Source organism: Sarcophilus harrisii, chromosome 1 (genome assembly GCF_902635505.1).
Source record: "Sarcophilus harrisii chromosome 1, mSarHar1.11, whole genome shotgun sequence".
In the NCBI taxonomy this organism is placed as follows: domain Eukaryota; kingdom Metazoa; phylum Chordata; class Mammalia; order Dasyuromorphia; family Dasyuridae; genus Sarcophilus; species Sarcophilus harrisii.
The window spans coordinates 515,696,460-515,714,402 of record NC_045426.1 but is presented as its reverse complement, the minus strand read 5'-3'; the positions used below and the strand labels follow the sequence as shown (position 1 = coordinate 515,714,402).

Genomic DNA, 17,943 nt, shown 5'->3' with positions numbered 1-17,943 from the left:
CTTAGTTAAGAGCAGGAATAATTAGGGCTGTTCATTTTGAGAACACACGAAAAAATCCCTTCTCTTCTCCATATTTCAATATGATTTCTTTGCTTTCTATCAACGCTTAACTTTCTAAGCTATAGTTTCATCTATATGTCAACTTTCTTACTCCTCAAACTTGCATAGAGTTTTGTTCAAAGTTCATTGTCTCGAAAACTAGTTGAAGAATGATGAGACTTTGGTGATAATATTTGTATTTCTTTCATTGACTCACTATGTACCAATTTCTCCCAACCTTTCTTCTAGAAATTGAAGATGATGTGATAATGTTGATATTTCTCATAAGACAATGATTATTCAAAGCCACCTGGACCAAAAAAGTGAGCCTTCAAATTTTCCTAGGTCCACTACATATTTAGGTTATCTAATCTCAACATGGCCTTAATTGTAGCAAGATAATTGTTTTACATCTCATATTGGATTTACAATTTCCTCATTACAGAAGCTTTTACAACTTTTTTTAAAAAATCCCTGCTGAATAGTTTTACAGCTCTCCCTTGCCAAATACTACCACCCTCTCAATTGAGAACCTTGCTTTATATTTTACTAAAAAGGGAAAAAAAAATTTTTTTTGGCTATTCACTGAGAATTCCCTCTTTTCCCTTCCCTATCATTTCATATCACTCATATAACTTCTACTATTATTTCCCTCTTTTTTCCTCACATGAAAAGCTGGCCCTATCCTTGCTAAAGCAAACCTTTCTACATGTGCAAATTATCCTGTCTCTTCCCATTTTCTCCAGCAGATTGTCCTCTTTGTTATCCTCATTATCTCACTTATATTCAATCTCTTCCTGTCTACTGTCTGCTTCCATTCTGCCTATAAATGCATGCCCATATTTCCCATATCTTTCAAAAATATTTACTTGATCCATTTATCACTGTTTGCAGATATTATGCTATATTTCTCCTCTCATTTTTTCATTTTTTTTTTTTGCTAAATTCCTTAAGAAAATCATTTACAACAACTTCTCCTCTCAGTCTTCTTTTAACACTCTACAGTTTGGCTTCTGACCTCATCATTCACTTAAAGCTATTCTTTCTAAAGTTGTTAATAATTTTTTAAAATTCAAAATTGGCCTATGCTCCATTCTCATTCTTCTTGACCTCTCTTCAGTCTTTGACATGTTTAATAGTCCTGTTCTTTCTAATACTCTTCTATTTTTGCCTTTTGACACTGTTGCTTGTCCATGTCCTTCCTACCTACCTGAACGCTAATTTCTCAATCTCCTTTTTCTGATTCTTTATTCAGGTCATATCTTCTAACTGTTGTTTTTACCTTCATAACTTCTCTCATCATTCCCCTTTCACTATCATCCTCTTGATTCATGCCCTTAGTACCCCAGATTTGGATTACTTTAATAGCATGATGATCAGTTTTAATAACTCAAGTCTTTCCACATACTAGTCTTCCCCTAAGATGTCAAACTGGTTTTCCTACAGTACAAGTCAATTTCATTTCTCAACAATGGCTCCCTGTGACCACCAGGATCAAACATAAAATTTTCTCTTTGGCTTTTAAAGCTCATCATAACCTAGCCCTTTTCTTCCTTTCTAATCTTAAACTTTTTTTATTTTTTTTTTAATTTCATAGCTTTTTATTTACAAGTTATATGTATGGGTAATTTTACAACATTGACAATTGCCAAACCTTTTGTTCCAATTTTTCCCCTCCTTCCCCCCACCCCCTCCCCTATATGGCAGGATGACCAGTAGATGTTAAATATATTAGAGTATAAATTAGATATACAATAAGTATACATGACCAAACAGTTATTTTGCTGTACAAAAAGAATCAGACTCTGAAATATTGTACAATTAGCCTGTGAAGGAAATCCAAAATGCAAGCAGGCAAAAATATAGGGATTGGGAATTCAATGTAATAGTTCTTAGTCATCTCCCAGAGTTCTTTCACTGGGCGTAGTTCATTACTGCTCCATTGGAACTGTCTAATCTTAAACATTAGACACCTTATTGGACTCCTCTATCCAGGGACAATGGTCTTCTTTCACAAGTCACACCATTTCTAACTGCAGAAAATTTTTTTCCCCCACTGGCTGTCCCCCATTCCTGGAACTCTTTCTCTCTTTTTTGCTTCTTTATTTTTACTGGCTTCTTCAAGCCCCCAACTAGAATACCAGCTTCATTGTAACTATCTTCCCTCAGAAATTATCCTCAAGATACCCTATGTATATTTAGCTTATATATGGTTGTATGTTGTCTCCCCTATTAGACTGTGAGTTCCTTGAAAGCAAGGATTGCTTTTTTTTTTTTTTTTTTTTTTTTTTTTTTTAATGTTGTTTTCTCTTTCTTGTTATTTCAGTTCTATAGTGCCTGGTATATAATAGGTGTTTAATAACTTCTTGACTTGACCTAACTTGAAGTCAGAGAGAATAAATATAATCCATTTCTCACATAAGAGCCCTTGAAATATTTCAACGTAGTTATCATCTTACACAATCCCTCTTCCCCCCATCTGCTGTTATCTAGCTAAACATTCCAGCTTATTCACACTGATCCTCATAGGACAAGGATTCAAAACTTTTCTCTACTGGATAACTCTAGACACTCCCCAACTACAACCTTTTTAAATTGTGTTGCCCAGAACTGAGCACAAAATTCCAGATTAGGTTTGAAAGAAGATAGTAGGACTTGTCATGCCCTTGTTTCCAGAAACAATGTCCTGCATAGTGCAGCCCAAGATCACATTAGCTTTTGGGGCTGTTTCATCTCACTTTTCATATTGATTTTGTTGTCCCCTAAAACCCACAGATTTTTTTTCCAGAATTGCTGTCTAAATAAATTTCATCTGCAAAATGATATCTTGGATTGGAATGATCTTTAAGATTCCTTCCAGTCTTGAATCCTGTATTCCAAGCAGAGGAAAATGCACAGGCAGGCAAAGAGATAGAAAAGCTTAAAGTGTGCTCAGGGAGACAATGAGTAGACTAGATTAAATCTGAGTGGAAAATTTGTACAGGGAATTAAAAAGCAATAAGAATAGAAGGTCATGTAATGTAGAAGGACTAGAATGATAGAATGTTACCTGAACTTTATTTTATAAGCACTGGGGAACTATTGGAGACTTTAATCTGATCAAAACAGTATATTGCACTTAAGAGCTTTTAATGAATGTTTGCCCAATGATTGAATGGCATATTTTAGGATGATCATTTTGGCTCACAGGTGGAGAATGGATTGTAGTAAGGAGAACCATTAGGAAGCTATTACAAGCAATTCCTATATTTATTAATTAATAGCAGTATTTATTTCTACTTGAAAAATATAAGACATTTACCTTTAGATGAAGTGCAACCACAAAATACTTGTCCTTTAAGGGATATGTCTTAGTGAAGCCATGCTTTAGTGTCACTGTTCTATCATTACTCAATAAATTCACTATTGAATAAATTACCAGTTAAGACAGTGACCTTTAATCCACTTATAAGCAACTCTTCTTTAATAACTTCCGTGGAGAATGATATAATATTACTAAAGACTTAAGGGATGAGGAATGTACTAGGTCCCTCAGTTTCCTCAGAGCTTTTTTCTTTTACTTGTTCTATACACCTTTAATAGCAGTGTCATGCTGTTTGTCTCTCCCTCCTCCTTTCAACCCCGCATTGTCTTCATCTTGATGTATAAACCTTAACATCTGAAGCAAATTATTTTTTCTAATTTTGGAACAGTTTTAAATTTTATTTTCAAAAGGAATCTTTGGTGGGGAAGCATTAGGGGACTGTATTCATTCCATATTTTCATATTTTGTTCGAACTCAGAAAATAATTTTCATCAGTTTTTCTGGCGAAATCCTTCCCCCTCACTCCCCTCCACCTTGGCCTTAACATCATTGATTCTTGAGGGAAAGATATTTTAAGAAGAAAAAAAAATCTCCTGAACATTTTTATTTTGCTGCACTAAGCAGTCAGTTCTGGGAGTAACTACCTTTTATTATTAACAAGAGCAGCTCAGGCAGTATTTCCTGCAAAATAATAACAAAAATAAAATAAAACAGGTCCCTATGTCTAACCTTGTTAAGGAATTTCCACCTCCTTTTAGTCATTACCCTATAATCCTTCTTTCCCCAAATGTACAAAGCTCTTGTCTTTCCCTCCATAACGTCCATTTTTTCCTATTTTTTTTTTCCTCTTACATGTTTTATAACTGTCCAAACCCCCCACCCCTTCCCCGCTACACACTCCTTCTCTTTCACTCCCCTTAATAAATGATGCTCTTTCTCCATTCCGTCAGATCGAACTTAGGAATGCAGGAAATTTTCGGTAGCAGTAACCCCTGGTCGCCTTCTCTCCACTGCCTCTCAGGATAAAGACATTCCCCAAACATTCTCTCCCAGCCAAACTTCCCTCCTCCTTTTCCACTCCGCCCAGAAGAGCTGCTGCTGCGGTGGCAGTCTGTGATTCCCCGCGGGAAAACGTCCAGTAAGAAGAGCAGCAGCAGCTGGGAAACAGCTGGACCCGAGAAAAGCCTCGGAGCTTTAGGATCCAGGGGAGCTGCCTCGCCAGCCCCGCCCCTAGGTCCGCCTTGGCAATGCTGCTGCTTTCCCTTCGGTCTCCCTCGCCCCTTCTCTTGTCCCTCAAGCTCTCTTGCTCTCTAAACTCTGAGCTTGGCCGAGTGAGCTTCAAACTGACGTAGAGGAGGTGGTGACGAAGGCAAGAAGCTTGGAGGGCAGCGCTTGCCTTTGGGGAAAACCCGACTCCCTGAGCTGGAAACCGTGATCCGGAGACAGGAGTCAGAAGAAGCTGCCAAGCGACGGAGGCGGCGGCAGCCAGAGGGCATCTCTGAGGATCTGCCTCCTCCAAATACCGGAGCAAAACAGAAGAGATTTGCTGGATTTCTCCAAAGTAGGGTAGGAGTTGTAAGGGTCTCCATCTGGGGAGTCCCTTTAGCAGTTGGGGTTGCTTCTTGCTGTCTTCCCACCCTCTCTCTGGAAGCAGTTTTAACGGAGTAGGGTGACTGGATCCGTATGGGCTTAAGGGGGAAGGGATAGCATGACGTATGGGACAGAAACGAAGCCCAGCCGTTTGGAAAAAAGCCTAGTGAAGCGCCCTGGTCCCAATCTCCTAAATCCTCTTCACATTTGTGGCGCCGAAAGCTGGACCTTCACTCCGAAGCCAGGGAGACCATCTGGGATGCTCGAGATGCCCAGGAAAGGAAATTGATGCTGCCTTTCAATTCCTCTGGAATGAGTTTGATTTGACTTCCCTTCCCCCCAATCCCAGAAACTCAGTGCTTCCTGGGACACTCCCATCCTGACCTGCCTAAGGTAAGGGGATTTTGTGGAAGAATTACCCTCCCTCTCGTCACTCTCATCCCGGGAAAAGATAACAAAGAGGCTTCCCCTCTTTCCTCCTCTCCCCTACCCCCCACCTGGGAAGAATTTTAAATGCTAGAGGCGGGATGGTTCAGGAAACACCTCTTGTAAATGACTTTAGCAATGTAGAGACTTGTTGGCGACTGAAACTTGGTTAAGTTCTCCAGCCCCCAAGAAAGGCAAAGGGAGATGTTTCTCTTTCGTACTGGTTTATAGTACCCTCTCGTGGTAGTCCAGAAGAATACATGGTAAGCCTACAGGTATGAGGGCACTGAAATGTTCCTCTGTCTGTTTGCAGCATTGTTTCTTTTGAGAAAATCAGTTGTGTGGTAGTGTTTATTAAGTATAAGGCAACTTTAGGTTTGTGTGGGGCCAAAGAACAGCACCATTGTAAAGCATTAGCTAATATTTAATTTCCTGAACTTTTAATTTCTACTCAATTTGATATATTTAGCAAACATCTAATATTGAGGCCCTAGTGAATTTAAGCTTTGTTGCTAGTTTTGTGCCTCTGAGGGGTTAAAGAAGAACAATTATATAGGGGAGAGAGCACATTAATTATTTCATTTCAGTAATTTCATAAACTTTTATATAGGAACTTTGTAAGTTATATTGTCAAAGAGAACAAGCCAGATACAATATTAATCTGAATCAGAAAATTTATAGCTTGTGGTTTGATATCAACTAACATTTATTGCATGCTTATTGTATATGTGTATATGTTTGGGGTGGGGTGAGGGGATAATGTGAGTGTTCAATGTTAAAAGAGGAGAGGGATTCCAGCAACATTTTAAAGCAGACATTGAAATTATTCTTAAATTTCTCTGAAGCTATCCCTGCAGTGAATTCACTGAAAAGGAAAATTTTAATTTTTTCAACATAGAATTAAACATATTTCCAATGTATTTGTAGCTTCAGAAAACATTTTTTGTTTGTTTCTTCCCCCAGAAAAGACTGCCATGTACACGGAAGAGAAAAGAAAGAAAAGAAAAATAAGTACCTTGTTGAAAGAGATTCTTTCTCTCTCATTTGGCTGGTTGGCTTCATGATGGGCAGAGGAGAAATACCCAGGTGACTAAAAAGGAAAAAAAAATGTCAGATTTCACAGGTTGTGATGCACTACACAGATGACTTTAATAAAAAGAAGACATGAAAAATGCATGATTTTTGTCATAATATGTTGACAAAACAAGTCTTCAGACAGCAGTCAACAGAGGCAAGAAAACCTGCAGTTATGCCATCTAAGAAGGACTTGTGAAAATTGTTCAATGCTGTTTGTTTCTCTAAAAGTAAGAAAAGATAGATTTCAAAGCATGAAGGCTGTAAAATCAGAAAAGAAAGGAATAGTAATTCCAACCACCAATTTCACTGTAGGGAATTCAGTACCTTACATGAATCTGTGAAAAAGGGGAAAGAAAGCAAATTAGCACGTGTGGTGACCTCATTACTAGTGTAATAATGACTTCAAATTCATATTTTGGAACATTTATTTTTTTTTTCAAAAGTATGTACTTTCAGCTAGTGATATAGACTCAAGTCTTGTGGTATAGAGGAAATAATTCTTTACATATCTTGTGGCAAGGTTATTTGGCTTTCAAGTTCCTGGAGTTTAAATGGTAGTCTAACTGTGTCGGGCACACAGATAGAGAATATAAGTTCTCACTTCTCTTGACTTCACTTATTTTGAATGAGTTGTGCATTGACTGAATCTCACAGGAAAAGATCACATTTGTTTTAATCAAGGCCTTAAATGTACTTTTTTATAGTCAATAGATGAGTCAATGTAATGAGCAATATGCTTGACATGTATGCCTGAAGGAAAAGAACTGCCTAATGGATCATGGCGCTAATGTTTACAAGACATTTCTTATTTCTGTTAGTGTTAGTGATGTTTGTTCACTCCAGTTTTGAAGAATCTATAAGCAATTATTCTGACTGGGCTGGTTTTGCAGATGATATCGATCAATATAAGACACAGCAAGTTCAAGATTTCAATCACAACCAAAAACTGAAAAAAGGGAGTTTCCATCCAAGTTTATATTTTGATGCTAGAGACATCCAAGCACTGAGACAAAAGTCTCGCACAAGCCATTTACATCTTTTTAGAGTTATCAGAAGTGCAGTTACAGTGATGCTGTCCAACCCAACATACTACCTACCTCCACCCAAGCATGCTGATTTTGCTGCAAAGTGGAATGAAATTTATGGTAATAATCTCCCTCCCCTAGCATTTTATTGTTTGTTGTGCCCAGATGACAAAGCTGCCTTTGAATTTGTCTTAGAATACATGGATAGAATGGCTGGCTACAAAGACTGGCTAGTTGAGAATGCTCCAGGGGATGAGGTGCCACTTGGTCACTCCTTAACAGGTTTTGCTACTGCCTTTGACTTCTTATACAACTTAATTGATAATCATAGGAGACAAAAGTACCTGGACAAAATATGGGCTGTCACAGAGGACATGTATGAATATTCTAAAGTCCGTGCATGGGGAAAACAACTTCTCCACAACCATCAAGCCACAAATATGTTGGCATTACTCACTGGTGCCCTGGTGACTGGAGTAGATAAAGGGTCTCAAGCAAATATATGGAAACAGGTGGTAGTGGATGTGATGGAAAAGACTATGTTTCTGCTCAATCATATTGTGGATGGCTCATTAGATGAAGGTGTAGCCTATGGAAGTTACACTGCCAAATCTGTCACACAGTATGTTTTCCTGGCCCAGCGCCACTTTAATATCAATAACTTTGAGAACAACTGGTTGAAAATGCATTTTTGGTTTTATTTTGCTACACTTTTACCAGGTTTTCAGAGAACAGTGGGTATAGCAGATTCTAACTACAACTGGTTTTATGGGCCAGAGAGCCAATTGGTATTCTTGGACAAGTTTGTGTTAAAGAGTGGAGCTGGCAATTGGCTAGCTCAGCAAATTAGAAAGCATCGACCTAAGGATGGCCCAATGGTTCCTTCTACTGCCCAACGGTGGAGTACTCTTCATACTGAATATATTTGGTATGATGCAGAGCTCATTCCACAACCTCCTGCTCACTATGATACTGCTAAGTTACATGTATTCCCCAACTGGGGGGTCATCACTTATGGGGCTGGCCTGCCAAACACCCAAACCAATACGTTTTTGTCTTTTAAATCTGGGAAATTAGGTGGCCGAGCAGTCTATGACATAGTTCACTTTCAGCCATATTCCTGGATTGATGGCTGGCGAAGTTTTAACCCAGGTCATGAACACCCTGACCAAAACTCTTTTACTTTTGCACCAAATGGGCAAGTTTTTGTTTCTGAGGCCCTCTATGGGCCCAAGTTAAGTCACCTCAACAATGTTCTTGTGTTTGGCCCATCACCTTCAAGCCAGTGCAATCAACCTTGGGAGGGTCAGCTTGGGGAATGTGCCCAGTGGCTCAGATGGGCAGGTGAAGAAGTTGGTGATGCTGCGGGAGAAATTATAACAGCCTCCCAGCAAGGGGAAATGCTATTTGTGAGTGGAGAAGCTGTGACTGCTTATTCTTCTTCAATGAAACTGAAAAGTGTGTATCGTGCTTTGCTTCTCTTAAATTCCCAAACTTTGCTCGTTGTGGATCACATTGAGAAGGAAGAGGACTCTCCAATTAATTCCGTCAGTGCCTTTTTTCATAATCTGGATATTGATTTTAAATATGTCCCTTACAAGTTTATGAACCAATATAATGGAGCCATGATGGATGTTTGGGATGCCCATTATAAAATGTTTTGGTTTGATGATCATGGCAATAGCCCCATAGCGACAATACAGGAAGCTGAACAGGCTGCTGAATTCAAGAAACGGTGGACTCAGTATGTGAATGTGACATTTCAAATGGAAACTACTGTAAGCAGAATTGCTTATATATTTCATGGACCCTATGTCAATGTTTCCAACTGTAGATTTATTGATAATTCTAAATCTGGACTTCAGATTTCATTAAATGTCAACAACAGTGACCATATTGTTTCCATTGTAACAGATTACCGAAATCTCAAGACTCGGTTCAATTATCTGGGATTTGGTGGCTTTGCTAATGTAGCAAATCAAGACCATATTACTCATTTTGGTTTAGGCACTGAAACTAGAGAAAAATTAGTAAAGAATAATAGTATTGCTTTCCCCTTTGGTTTTAAAATCAACATGATAGTAGGGTTGATTTTGGGTGTAAGTTTAATGATTTTAGCTTTTCAGTGGAGATTTTACCTTTCATTTAGTAAACTAATGCGTTGGATCCTAATCATGGTTATCATATTGTGGTTCATTGAATTGTTGGATGTGTGGAGTACTTGTACACAGCCTATCTGTGCCAAATGGAGCAGTGACATGATAAGCACAGAAGCCAAGACAAGCAAAAGAGCCAAGCACTCTGAAGGACACCCCGTTGCTCTGCCAGATGTTGTCATTACCTCACTCCCCAGTTCAGGAGCTGAAATCCTAAAACAGCTCTTTTTCAACAGCACTGACTTTCTGTATATTAGAGTCCCCACAACCTACCTTGATATCCCTGAAACCGAATTTGAAATAGACTCATTTGTAGATGCCTGTGAATGGAGGGTGTCAGATATCCAGAGTGGTCATTTCCGTTTGCTCAGAGGCTGGCTGCAATCTTTAATCCAGGACACAAAACTTCATTTGCAAAACATTCATCTTCACGAACCCAGTAGGAGTAAACTCACTCAATATTCCACAGTTAACAAAGACAAAAAGAGAAAATTAAAAAGGAGAGAATCTTTGCTGGAACAAAGAAGTAGAATCAAAGGCACTTTAGACAGAGATGCTGAATATATTAGAGAGTTAAGGAGACACCTTGTCTTTTACCCAAGTGCACGTCCTGTACTCAGTTTAAGCAGTGGAAGCTGGACATTAAAGCTTCATTTCTTTCAAGAAGTTATAGGGCCTTCCATGAGGGCATTGTATATTGTAAGGGACCCTCGAGCATGGATCCACTCAATGCTGTATAATAGCAAACCAAGCCTTTATTCCTTAAAGAATGTACCTGAGCACTTAGCAATGCTATTTAAGGTACAAAGACATAAAGACAAATGTAACCTGAATTCAGGCTATGCTTTTGAATATGAGTCATTGAGGAAAGAGCTATCAGATCCCAAATCAAGTCCAGTGTCCTTACTGGCTCATTTGTGGCTAGCAAACACAGCAGCAACACTGAGAATCAATAAGGATTTGCTGCCAACCAACTATCAGCTGGTCAGGTTTGAAGATATTGTGAATTTCCCACAGAAGACAGCTGAAAGGATTTTTGCCTTTCTTGGTATTCCTTTATCTCCTGCTAGTTTAAACCAAATATTGTTTGCCACATCCACAAACCTTTTCTATCTTCCTTATGAAGGGGAAATATCACCAACTAATATTAATGTTTGGAAACAAAACATGCCTACTGGAGAAATTAAACTGATTGAAGACATCTGCTGGACAGTAATGGATCTTCTAGGCTATCCAAAGTTTACGGACTGAATGCTGCAGGTCGGCAGTCATTTGCACTAATGATTTCCAACCCAATTTGTGGATAAAAATTAGAAGAGTTTGTTTATTCTTGTAAAATGTGTATATATAGTCTGTTACTTGCACAGAGAGATTATTTTAAAAACAGACACCATATTTGGCCTCGCAGGATTTCTTTTTACTTTAAAACAATTTTTGCTGCCTTTCTGTCAGAAACTTGACCAGCTAAATGTTTTTTGTTTGTTTGTTTTTGTTTTTTTAATTTGTTTTGATTTGAATGGGTGATTAGGTTAGGGGTGGGAGGGATACAAGGGAAGAGGAAAATGGGAGGATTCAAATGGATTTCTTCAATTCTAATATAGTTCCTCTAGCCCTGGGCCTCAGAAACTCCTAGAATCCTTGGTGATGCTGCTTTACCCAAATTTTACTTACTTTCAAGATGGGCTAGAAAAAAAAAATCCTCACTTCTTTCAAAAGGCCCTCCAATGTGTTTATTATACACAATAGAGCTTACTCTCCTTTTACTCCCTTTAACATTTAATGAGTGGAGAAGTAGTGAAAGCTTCTATCAGATATGACAGGATGCTATTCCCAAGAGGTATAGAGATATAAACTAGTGTTTTGGAAAGATGGGAAAGTAGTCGCCAGAAATGTCCCCTTAGACTTCTTTATCTCAGAAGCAATAAGGAACCATTTGCTTTTGAAGAATAGATATGATGGCTATGACCTTCTGATTGCTATTTTTTAGAATTGTTATTGAATCAAAATCCCTTTTACTATTTTCTTTGCCTATAGAAAGTCACAACCATTGTTTGTTATATCCTTCTATCCCTGCTTTTTCTTATATCATGAGTCCAAATGACTAGCACGATCTAGTTGAAATACTATCTTTGTCTCTTTTAGTGATCACTTTTGCATGAATTCAGTTTAGATTTAGAACCAATTTTTTGTGGGTTAACATAGCACTTGAATAATTTCTTTCATCCATAATTGTTTTATTTTTCCTTTTAACTATACAGTGATATTTTTGCCAGTATGTCTTTCTGATAGAAACACCATTTAAAAACTGCCTAACTTATCTTGCTCAGCATTTTTTTGAACATGTGTACATACTGTAAATGTCTGCAGATGTGAGAATCAAATTGGAGATGATGTCAGAGACATCTGTTTCCTCTGCCATCTGCATTTTATTACAAATGTAGTCGTCATGAAATATGGTTCATTTTATTTTTGTAAAATCTGAAGTCAGAATGTTGTGCTATTACAATATGCTGGTGGAGTAATTACAGTGTACTGGATGAAAACCATTAGGTAATGTCAAGACTTGATGAGAATCTCTGTACAGATTGCATCCCCTTTCCTGATGTTTAAATCTGTGGTTTTCCCCAACCTCTGCAACACTTGTGACCTAGATAAAAGTGGCTTTTTTTCAGTCATTTGTTATTATGTCAAAATGTGCCTCCAGCGTGATAAAGCTGTTGATATGTTGCATTCCAGTCCAACTTAACTTGAGTGTTGTTTTTCTTTGATTATCAAAAGGGTGAACAGGAGGTGATTCTTCACTTCCTTTCTGAAAATTTGCCCAAGGAAATGGCAAACTAAGTAAAAATTACAATTTTTAAACTAGAATGAGCATTCAAGTGGACTTGAAACAATGTACCCCAAAGAAAAATGTTATCTAACTCAGTGTTATAATTAGGAAATTGTTAAGTTGTTGCCAGAAATATTTCTGCTATTTGACAGAATTGGAAATTTACAGGACAGAAATTTGAAATTAAATCTGAAAGAGGAAAAAAAAAGGCTCTCAGCTGGCATCAACTTCTCTTGAAGATGAGAATGACAAGTAAAGTATACCGAGGAAAGAGGAAATTAGTTCTTATTATTAATATTGTAATATAAATGAACAATCACAGTAAATGAGTGAGAATTTATGTCACTGTAAGAGGAGGAAAAAAAACAAAGTAATGATGCTGATAAATGTGTGTGTATGTGTGGGGGTGTGGTGAGGTGTATGGATAGGTTTAGGAGTTTTATTTTAAGAAAAAATACTTCCTATTTCACAATAGAAAAATAAGATTCTATGTCTCCAAAACAAGAACTTTATTGTTCTCTTACTTTTGCTAAATTCTTCAACATATATTTCCATCCCTAAGCACATGAATTGTTGAAAGCATTTCTTCTTTATTTCTGTGCTCAACTGAGATAACATATTTAAAATACTTAAGATACCTGTAAGTTCTACATAAATGCTACTTATTGTTATTACTTAAAAATTTCTTAGAATAAATATTCTTAGAATAATAGAACCAGAAGAGAATTTTGAGATCATCCCGCTTGAACTATATTTTAGAGATAAGGAAACAGTTCTAGAGGGGTAATATGACTTGTACAACATTATACATCAATTGAGATTGGATTTATTGTAAAACTTCCTTTAAAAACTGAGCTCCCTGACTTCTAGATAGTACAATGCTCAGTGCCTTGTACCACATTCTCCTAATGGAGAAAACTTCCTGACAAGTTCCTATCCAGATTAGAGGGAGCATTTACAGAAATCTTTAGCTGAATATGAGTTTTTAGATAACTAGGAAAAAAGTTAAGGATGGTGGTTATCACATCATTTTTTTAGGAGTCTTCCCCACTGCCTTTTAAGGAGGCTGTCCCTCCTTTCCACATAATTTTGTTTGTAGTAAGTTTCCACAGAGTAGAAAGGCTATCCCTGAAAATAATCCAAGTCAGGAAGATGAGACTGATATCAATTTGCATAGTTTGTCACTTGAAAAGTATTTAAAAGCTAACTTGACTCTTCATCTGCTCTTCTTCACTGGTTCAAGTGCAAGGGACATGAATGTGCACTTCTATTACAGTTGGCACTAGTGCTATCTGAATCAATATTTCAGGGGTTTATTTTTCTGTCATTATGAAAACTCCAGCTGGACTAGTAACTCCTCTGTCTTAGTATATAGACTATATGTGTTGCTAGAGCCAATGATAATAACAGCAATACAATATTATACAATGCAATAATAATAATGGCTATTATTATTAAAAGTAGCAAAAGGACAGTCTTCTGATGATGACTTGAGGGAGGACCAGGTTGACAGATACATGTAATATATATTAGCAGGCATATACTCAAGGGCCTCCAACTGGTTTGTAATAATCATAAAATGTCTCATTTGTAAAGCACTTTAAGATTAATAAAGCATTTATATCTATTTTCCTTTCATCCCCACAATATCCCTTGGAGGTAGACAGTTTTAGAGATGAAGAAATAGGCTTAGTTATTTGTCTTAGGTCAAAAGGTAGTAGACATTAAAACTAGAATCTCCTCAGAAAGAGCATCCTGATGATTTAACGTTCAGTCTGGAATTATCCTTTGTTATAATGTGACATTATAATAAATAGAAGAAGGGGCAGAATAAAAGAGTTTAAACATAGGAATTCTTGGATATTTGTTTCATAACCATTTAAGTTTCAAAGTCAAACAATGTTTTGTTGGAGAAGATCAGTTTATATATCTTGATTCGAATTATGTAATTTTTAACAAGGTTATTTAAGCTACATAAAGTAATTTGCTTATGTAAAGAAAGTCAAGCTCTGAATTTCCACAACTATGCCTGAGAAAGATGAACAATGAAAAGAAAAAAAGTAATATATTCAGAAGGACAGAGTGTATGAAAGTTTAACACATAGGATCTAAGTAAGATTTTAAAAACACTAAAAAGAAAACCAAAATAAAAGCATCCAAAAGCTAGGGCAAATATGTGTATGGTGGTAAGGTACATAAATTCTAAAAATCTTAGAGTATGCATTGTTACTCTTAAAAATTAAGTCTTCCATGATGATAATAAATTACTTAACATTTTTTCTGGCACTTTAAGGTTTATAGATAATTTCATCCATGATAGCTCTGATATGACAGTTAATAATGGGAATACTCATTATCATAAAACAATATAATTCCTATTTTGTGGATAGATAAATTGAGACTTTGAAAATTTAAATAACTTACTGGTGGTCACATACTTTACATATATCAACCCCAGCATTTGGATTTGCATCCAGAATGTTTTCCATTTTTTTATGTTGGGTCACCAAACAACACAAAAAATAATGACATTGTTAGGAAATTAATGAGTTGGCTTCTTTATGTTTTTGTTTCTCTGGAATATCATAGAAAATTTTGTCCATGTTTTCAATGCCTTTAATTTGCTTTCATTTTATTTAGCATTGTGAGGAAATTATTTTTTTAAATTCATACATGGGGATTTTAGAATCCATTCAATTAGAATTCATTTCTTCTTTCTGTTAGAGAAGACCTTTGATTAAATTTTCATCCAAGCAAAACACATGACCAAAATGGTACAGTTTTAACTATCTCATCCTGCCCGAAAGTATTCAGCAACATAAAATGGAAAGATAAAGGTAAATAAAGGATAACATTCCACAATAACAATAATAATAATAAGGGTTATATTCCTCAAAAGATCAAGACAATTTATGATTGATTTTTACTAAAGAGTGTAATTATTTAGACTGACAAACCTAACCCAGGTAAGCAAGTGTCTGTGAGTGTACATACACATACACACACACACACACACACACACACACACATAAGCAAGCAAAAGAGGAAGGCTTTTTCATTTTCTTATGGGTAGGGGAAATATCAGTGTTAAATAAATGAAATATGTGGGAAAAACCCTTCTTTGGTCTTTGGAGACCAGAACTCTTAACTAGCTGCTTGATATTGACCAAGTAACTCAGCCTTTCTGTGCCTATTTCCTCATCTGTGAAAGGTGAGTTTTGTATTAAGTGATCTTTAAAGTTTCTTCCAGGTGTAATATTCAGTGATTCAAGAAGCATAAGTTTTTCTGCCACCTGAAAACAGTTGATTTTGTTTCTTGCCTACCTGTATTCTCAGATAGATGTGGAACTTAATCCCATGCTAAAGATAGTTTTTATATTTAGCTAAAAAAATTTTTTTTTTCAAATGGGAAGAAAACAAACTATGTTTCAGCACTGTGCTAAATATCTTGCAAACATTAGTTCTTTTGATTCTCACCACAAGTATGAGTTAGGTGCTATTTTCATCCCCATTTTAAAGTTCAGCAAACTGAGGCAAAAATTAAGTGACTTGCCTAAGGTCACATGCTGGTGAGTTTCTAAGGTCAGATTTGAATTCCTTTTTCCCAATTTCAGATTCAGCTCTCTATACACTGAGCAAACGTTGGCATCAGTTTTGTTTACAATGGCCTTCAATTATTTTTTTAAATATTATTTTCTTTTTTATCATCAGCACTTCTTGCCCACAGCCAACCATAAGGTCATAGATATGGAACTGAAAGGAACCTTATAGGTCACTGAGCCAGACTGCAAGTGCAAAGAAGAATACTGAATCTTGGGGAAATATAAATAATTTCTTCAGCTTATATAGTTCAGAGACAGGATTTGAACCCAGAGCCTCTGACTATAAATCCAAAGTCTTGTACTATACCACTCAAAGAAAAACACATCCATATTGAAGAAATCATAAGGTGCTTAGGGTTGTGAAGTTTATCAGATAATAGTCTGAGAATAAGCAGGGTAGATAAAAACATGGAAGCTTGCATATTAAGCACCTCAGTCCTAAAACCCAAATGTATATCTCTCAATATTGAGTTATTTTCCTAGCACTTGTAATAGACTAGATCTTGTCTCAGATTCAAGCTGACATCAGTATTTTTCTTTCTTTCTAAACCAGATGGCTGTAGTCCTAACTGCCATGAGATGAAAAATCACACTGACCATCTGAGAAGGTTTATTTAAAAAGAAAAAAAAAAAGGAAGATGCAATTATCACCAAAGCTTCTACATATTCTCTATTAAAACTAGAATTATCTTCCTTGAAATTGTAAAATCTCAACTAGAAGAAACCTTTAAAGATCTAGTCCAGCCCCCTCAATTTTACAGGTGAGAAAATTGAGACCCAGAGAGGTTAAATCATGTGACCAATGCCACCCAGAGAGAGAGAGTAAAATCTAAGAATCTGATTCCAGAGTCATCTCTACACTACCATATACCTCTTAACTGAAGCTGCCATATGAGAATAGAGAATCATTTGAAAAGCCTAATGGTATTTAGCCTATAGAAAATAAGGCTCAGGAAAATATGATAGTTGATTTCAAGCATTTAATGAACCATTCTGGAAAGTGGAAATTATACTTTTTTTTTTTTCTGTTTGTCCTTATGTGACAGAACCAGGAGCAATAGATAAAAGCTATGAAGAGATATAAATTTAGGCTTGATGTCAGGAGAGAAAAAGTGTCTAAAAGATTAGATCTAAAAGTGAAATGAGTAACTACCTTGAGAAATAGTGGGTTTTGTCATCTACACAGTTTTTCAAACAGGACCTGGATGACCAATTTTTAGATAGGTTATTCTAGTGAAATTTCCTCTAGGGTATGTGTTATATCAGATGACTCCTAAGGTCCCTTCTGATTGTCATATTCTGTAATTCTTGTGAACACAGAATCTTTTAATTTTCTACTATTATGTAGAGTTTTATACTTTGTAACCTGTTCTTTTCACAGTAATCCTCTAAATGCAAAATACATTATCAGGATATATATTTATTAAAATTGAGGGTTTGGGAGATTTAAGTTAATTTGTCCATTTAACTGGACTCAGTTAAATGATTAAAATAAATGACTCATAACCATGTCCTCTGATTCAAATACTGTGCCCTTTCTACTATATACCACAAAAATCAAAAAAAAAAAAAAAAAAAAGAAAAAGAAAAAGCCTAAAAATTCACAGAGGAAAACTACCAATCCAAAAAAAGATATAGAAAGCGAACTATGCTTATATGCATATGCATGTATGTACATACACACACACACACACACACACACATAAAGTCTATGATTTCTGTGTCTGTGTATATGTGTATAAAATGGCTCTGGTTCCTAGTTTTATATTCTACTTTTCCCTTGCACTAATTTTCAGAATAAGGGTATTTGCAGTTCTTCTTAGCCCTAGGCTCATTTGCTTTTGCCAAAATAATTGATACCATCTAAACTTCTTTTAGAATGTGGGGTAGAATG

The 17,943-nt window shown here is 36.3% G+C and overlaps 1 protein-coding gene across 1 annotated transcript; it reads left to right on the top strand.

The window, feature by feature from the left end:
• The first annotated feature begins 4,594 nt into the window (after positions 1 to 4,594).
• On the top strand, positions 4,595 to 17,628 carry DSEL (dermatan sulfate epimerase like). The gene is made up of 2 exons (XM_003760089.3): positions 4,595 to 5,326; positions 6,323 to 17,628. The coding sequence occupies exon 2, from the start codon at positions 7,215 to 7,217 to the stop codon at positions 10,866 to 10,868; it is 3,654 nt and encodes a 1,217-aa protein (XP_003760137.3). The 5' UTR covers positions 4,595 to 5,326; positions 6,323 to 7,214; the 3' UTR covers positions 10,869 to 17,628.
• Positions 17,629 to 17,943: the final 315 nt, after the last annotated feature.